This window comes from Carcharhinus amblyrhynchos, chromosome 22, assembly GCF_965287045.1.
Source record: "Carcharhinus amblyrhynchos chromosome 22, sCarAmb.v2.hapA, whole genome shotgun sequence".
In the NCBI taxonomy this organism is placed as follows: Eukaryota; Metazoa; Chordata; class Chondrichthyes; order Carcharhiniformes; family Carcharhinidae; genus Carcharhinus; species Carcharhinus amblyrhynchos.
In genome coordinates, this window is record NC_137345.1 from 35,065,669 (window position 1) to 35,072,271 (window position 6,603).

General features: G+C 42.2%; 1 protein-coding gene across 1 annotated transcript in view; it reads left to right on the forward strand.

Moving 5' to 3' along the window:
• The window catches only part of LOC145356940 (tetraspanin-2-like), a 114,888-nt gene extending 112,110 nt beyond the window's left edge, over window positions 1-2,778 (forward strand). Inside the window, exon 8 of the mRNA XM_080209951.1 lies at window positions 2,543-2,778. Coding sequence (XP_080066077.1) covers window positions 2,543-2,608 — 66 coding nt within the window. The 3' untranslated portion in view covers window positions 2,609-2,778. The remainder of the gene's footprint in view (window positions 1-2,542) is intronic.
• The last annotated feature ends 3,825 nt before the right edge of the window (window positions 2,779-6,603 follow it).

Sequence of the window (6,603 nt, forward strand, 5' to 3'; positions counted from 1 at the left end):
GTTAATAAATCCCAACACACATCTGTGTGTGAAACAACTCGTCACATCTGTCCAGCCAGTATTAGTGTGTGTGTTCAACAAACTCTAACTGACACCAGACATCCACCGCTAGTTGTTTACAATGGTAACTTCCTGTCCATTAAGCTGCATCATGCTTTCAGTCCAAAAACCTTCATGATGATGCGGAATGGTGGCAGAGAATGAAGGAAGGGAAGTCCTGTACCTTGGAAATGCCCTGCTCCATGTGCTCAAAAACTCACGTGAGCAGGAACCGTGGCCCTGGGTAGATGGCAGCCCTGGATCGAGAAGGAGCTGATGAAATCAATGCCATCCTGCCCATTATCTTCACAACCTGCCACTCAGCCAGTTTCTTAACCAGGTTCAACTCCAGTGAATTCAAATTAACAAGAATTCTCTAATGAGGGAGTTTATCTTTCATTTTGAAAGTCAATATAATAACATCTTTAAACATTGCCTTATCCACTCTGATCTTTCCAAACATTTTAATCAGGTTTGATGGGAATGATAATCTTTAAAAATCCAAACCAATCACCTGTCAAGGTGATTAAGATCTCACTAATGGATTGGGAGTGTTCCCATGCAGTTTATCATCAACACTTCTCAATGTGTTTAATCAGCACCCGAGATACCACCTTCAACATTCACTCTCTCCAACACTGACGCACAGTGGCAGCCATGTGTACCAAATGCAAGATTCACTGCAGCAACTCACCAAGGCTCCTTCAACATCAGCCTCCAAATCTGTAATCTCCACCACCTTAAAGGACTAGAGTAGCAGACTCATAGGAACACCATCACCTCCAAGCCACTCACCATCCTGACTTGGAAATAAATCACTGTTCCTCCACTGTTGCTGGGTAAAAATCCTGGAATTCCTTCCCTAACAGTGCAATGGGTGTACCTATGCCACATAGACTACAGCAGTTCAAGACTATGCTCCCATTGCTTCTGTGCAACTCTTTTGAAGTTAACTATCCAGGCTGACTGCTTTCTGCCACAAAGCTTGATAAGGACCACTCAGGATTTCTTCCACCAGCTACAAACTAGTGCAGATCCTCAAACTGTTTCCCCACCATGAAACGCAAAGTGAACTCTATCAGCAAGCACACATAAATAAATTAAACGAAAGAATCTTCTAACTAAGGCTTCATCCTGAATCACTATCTGTGTGGAATGATTTGTGTTGATTCCATTAGAAATGCAAACATATTATTTTATTTTCAACATATCTCTTTGATTCTGTAACTCACAGGAGTAATTGATATTTTTAAAGGATGTTGTTATCCTCTCTCCAGACTCCCACTGCAATCCTAGATATGGATCATCCATTGTTCAAGTATTTGCCTCTATCATCTCTAACCTTTCATGAGAAATACAGGCAGTGTGTAATTTCAGTATAATTCTCTGAATTACGTTTGCTTCAGGATTGTTCATCAGTTTTTCTATCACACAGCCCCATATACCTCCAGTCAAAATTTTAATTCCTAAAGCTGTTATATTCCTTAACTTAGAAAAGTTTTGTATCAAGTACAAACTTAATAATACGCTCCCTCCAGTTCCGAGTGAGCCAGCCATAAGACATCCGCATGTCTGCTACAACTCTCACCAACTTTTACCATAGAAAGCATCCTCTCTGGGTGTATCACAGCTTAAGTACGGCTCCTGCTCTATCCGAGACCGCAAGAAACCAGGGTCGTGAATGAAGCCCAGTCCATCACTAAAACCAGTCTCCCACCCACTGACTCTGTCTACACTTCCCACTGCCTCAGGAAAGCATAATTAAGTCCAGACATTCTCTCTTCCACCTTCGCCTGTCGGGAAAAAGATACAGAAGTCTGAGGTCACATACCAGCCGACTCAAGAACAGCTTCTTCCCTGCTGCTGTCAGACTTTTGAATGGACTTACCTTGCATTAAGTTGATCTTTCTCTACACAGTAGCTATGACTGTAACACTACATTCTGCATTCTCTTGTTTCCTTCTCTAAGAATGGTATGCTTTGTCTGTACAGCTCCCAAGAAACAATACTTTTCACCGTATACTAATACATGTGACAATAATAAATCAAAGATGAAAGACGCATGTGTTTGACTGGGTAAGATAAGAAAGTGGATAAATTGGATAATGTTATAAAGGAGTTTGAAATAGGCACTGTAGCAGAGAGGTCTCTGTGTGATAACAGGTTGTGTTTTTATGATTCTATAACACTCCAAATTAAGGAATTTAATGCCGTGGTTCCTGCTCATGTGAGTCTTGACTCACAGTTCTTTGAGTGCATGGAGCAGGGTATTCCCAAGGAACAGGACTTTTCCTTCCTTTGAGGTTCTTTAACATAGAACATAGAACACTACAGCACAAACAGGCCCTTCGACCCACAAGTTGCGCCGATCATATCCCTACCTATCAGGCCTATCTATAACCCTCAATCCCAATTCTTTGTATCTGATTTTCTGCATTTTACAGACACCAGTCTAGTTCTCTGCTTCTGGCTGATTTGCCTTTTTGTGTTCTATTTTTTGCAGATTTTCGGGATGATTTTCAGTTTGGTTCTGTGCTGTGCGATTCGTAATTCACGGGATGTGATGTGACACTGGGACAGCCACCGCGATGCCCTCACTGCTCCATACACCTTTCACATTGGGACTCAATCTAATAACTAGTTGCATATTGGTTAATTGAAGTAGATGCCAATGATTTTTCTGTACTTAAAGAATCTGGGCGTGTTGCCATTCTTGTAATGCTTCAATTATTTTACATAAACTTGTGAAACTTCATTGTAATTATTTTAAAAAATACTAAAGATCTGCTGCTAATTTAATAATCTAGTTGACCAGGTGGGGCAGTGTACTAACCCAGATACTGCTGCAGTGAGGCCTGGTTACTGATTCATAGAATCCTTACAATGCAGAATATAAATAATGAGGGGCACAGATCAGCTAGATAGTCAATATCTTTTCCTAAAGGTAGGGAGGTCTAAACCTAGAGGGCATAGCTTTAAGGTGAGAGGGGAGAGATACAGAAGTGTCCAGAGGGGCAATTTCTTCACACAGAGAGTGGTGAGTGTCTGGAGCAAGCTGCCAGAGGTAGTAGTAGAGGAGAGTACAATTTTATCTTTTAAAAAGCATTTAGATAGTTACATGGGTAAGATACTCAGCCTAACACTCACTCACAGTCACCCTCATTCTCACTCACCCTGACACTCACTCACACTCACCCTCACACACTCATCCTCACTTGCCCTCAAACTCACTCACACTCACTCCCTCACTTTCACTCACACTCACTCTTATATACGCGCACTCACCCTCACACATACACTCACTCACACTCACACACATTCACTCATATTCACTCACACTCACTCACACACTTAGAATCATTCACTCTCACTCAGCCTTGCACACACTCACTGACTCACTCACATACTCACCCTCACTCAAACTCACCCTCCCACACACACTTTCACACACGTCCTCTCACATACCCTCGCACTCACACACCTTCTCACACACCCTCGCACTCACACACCTTCTCACACACCCTCGTACACACATTCATACAACCTTACAGTCACACGTGCTCTTGTCCTTTATACCAGTGAGTAAAATTGCAAGTGAGTTGCTCGTACTGGCTTTTCTCGTCACAATAGGAAGTAAAACCTTTAATTTGCTCTGGAGCTTGGTACATCCAGCAAAGCCAGGAAACAAAACTTATGATGACTGAGCAGTGCACGATTCTCCAAAGCCACTGATCACCGAGGAATGGTTCAGATTCCACCGAAGGAATCAAGTGGCCGGAGGGAGCATTGCTCAGTTTGTGGCATCTCAAAAAGGCAAGAGTGTCAGTTTGGTGAGCCATTCAAAGATTTTCTTCAAGTGCGTGGTTTCCAAAATGAGCCTATCCAATGAAGATCTCTGATGCAACATGCTTTGACTTTAAAGACAGCAGTAGAAATCACAGTGTCCATGGAACTGGCTGAAAGAGGCTTCTGGTGCATGAGTGAAGATCCACATGTTGTGAACTGCCCTTAAGAAGTCAAAACAGCAACAGGCATTTCACAGATGTACCAACATGGACCATTCAATAAGCAAATGCTGGAGCAAGGATAGTCAATGCAACAATTGTGGCAAAATGGGTCATATTAAAAATCTCGTTGGGCGAGACCAACTTCTCCAAGAAGAATATTTAGAAGATGAACCTGGCTACCTTCAAGAAGAAGAATAAGTTGGTTGGCACAATGGTTAGCACTGCTGCCCCTCAGCACCAGGGACCCGGGTCCAATTCTGCCCTTGGCTGGTTGTTGTGCAGTTTGCATCGTCTCCCTGTGTCTGCGTTTCCTCCGGGTGCTCCAGTTTCCCCCACAGTCCAAAGGTGTGCAGGTTAGGTTGATTGGCCATGCCAAATTTCCCCTTAGTGTCAGCGGATTAGCAAAGTAAATACAAGGGTAATGAGAATAGGGCCTGAGTCGATGGGCTGAATGGCCTCCTATTGTGCTGTAGAGATTTTATGATTTTATGAATGTCCAGCGAATGATGAAGTGCTCCAACTGAAGGTCATTCATACATACAAGAACACAAGAAATAGAAGCAGGAATGGCCACTAGACCCTTCAAGCCTGCCCCGCCATTCATTACGATCATGACATCTATACCGGCTTCACCTCCTTTTCTGTGCCATTTCCCCATTGCCCTCTATTCCTCAGTTTATCAAATATTTATCCAGATCCACTTTAAATACTTCTAATGATCCAACCTCCACCACCTTTTGGGGCAGAGAATTCCTGAGATTCACCACCCTCTGCGAGAAGAAATTTCTATGCACCTCAGTATTAAATAATCAACCTTTTATTTTGTAGTTATGTCCTCTTGTTCAAGACTAGTGAAAACATCTCACCATTTACCCTGTCAAATTCCCTCAGGATCTTATATGTCTGAATAAAGTCACCTCTCGCTCTTCTAAACTCTAAGGAATACAAACCCAGACTATTTAGTCGCCCTTGATGGAACAACCCTCTCATTCCAGGAATTACCCTGGTGAAACTCCTTGGGGCTGCCTCCATTGTTACTATATCCAAGGGGACAAATACTGTACACAGTACTCCAAGTCAGGCCTCACCAAATCTTGTACAATTGCAACAAAACTTCCCTATTTTTAAACTCCAATCCCTTTGCAATGAAGGCCAAGATGCCATTTGCATCCACCCTGAAAAGGACCCATTTGTTCCAACTCTCTGTTTTCTCTGTTTTCTAGGTTTTCAATCCTGCTAACACACTTCCTCCAATTCCACCGGCTTTTACTTCATGCACCAGCCTCTTATGCGGCATCTTGTCAAATCCTTTTGGAAATCTAAATACACCACATCTACAGGTTCCCCTCTGTCTATTCTCTCTGTTACATCCTCAAAGAATTAGAGCAAATTTGTCAAATATGATTTATCTTTCATAAAACCATGTTGACTGGGTTTGATTATATTCAGCTTTCCTAAATGGTTTGCTATTTCCTCTTTGATTATTGACTCCAGCATCTTGCTAATAATAGATACTAAACTCACTGGCTGATAGTTCCCTGCCTTCAGCCTTTCTCCCTCTTTGAACAAGGGGGTCACATTGGTTGTTTTCCAATCTTCTGGTGTCCTCCCAGAGTTAAGTGAGTTACAAAAAATTTCAACCAATCGTTCTACCATCTCTGCAACCACTTGTATTAAAACCTTAGCATGCAGTTCATCAAGTCCACCTTTAGCCACCTGAGTTGCTCTGATACTCTATCTCTTGAGGTTGAAATTTTTGTAAGTTCAACCATGTTATTTGTAATCAATTCATCTGATATCTTAGGGATAATATCTTCCATGGTGAAGACTGATGCAAAAATATTATTTAGCATATCTGCCATTTCCTTGTTTGCTATTATCAATTCAACAGCCTTTTTCAATAGAAACCTTAGCTGCCCACTTCCTATTTATAGATCCGGAGAAACCTTTACGCTTTGCTTTATTGCTGCATGCAAGCTTTCTCTCAAAATTCATTTTCTGCCTTTTTATGCTGCTGGATTCTAAAAACTTCTCAATCTCTACCACTATCCTTCCCAACTTTATATTTCCTGCTTTTCAACTGAACATTATCCTTGACCTCCTGTGTTAACCATGGACTCTGTGGAATTCCTCTTTTTGACTGGGATAAACTCATGTTAGAACATAGAACATAGAACACTACAGCACAAACAGGCCCTTCAGCCCACGAGTTGCGCCGACCACATTAACACCTACCAATCTATAGTCCTATCTATAACCCCCAATCCCATTAAACCCCATATACTCATCCAGAAGTCTTTTAAAAGACCCCAGCGAGTTCGCCTCCACCACCACTGACGGCAGCCGATTCCATTCACTCACCACCCTCTGAGTGAAAAACTTACCCCTAACATCACTTCTGTACTTTCCTCCCCGCACCTTAAATCTGTGTCCTCTCGTAGCGACCATTTCAACCCAGGGAATAATGTTGGAACAATTGCTTGAATATCTGCCACGTTCATCAACTGACCTGAATCTTAGCTAGTTTACCCAGTTCACCTTTGACAATTCCTCCCTA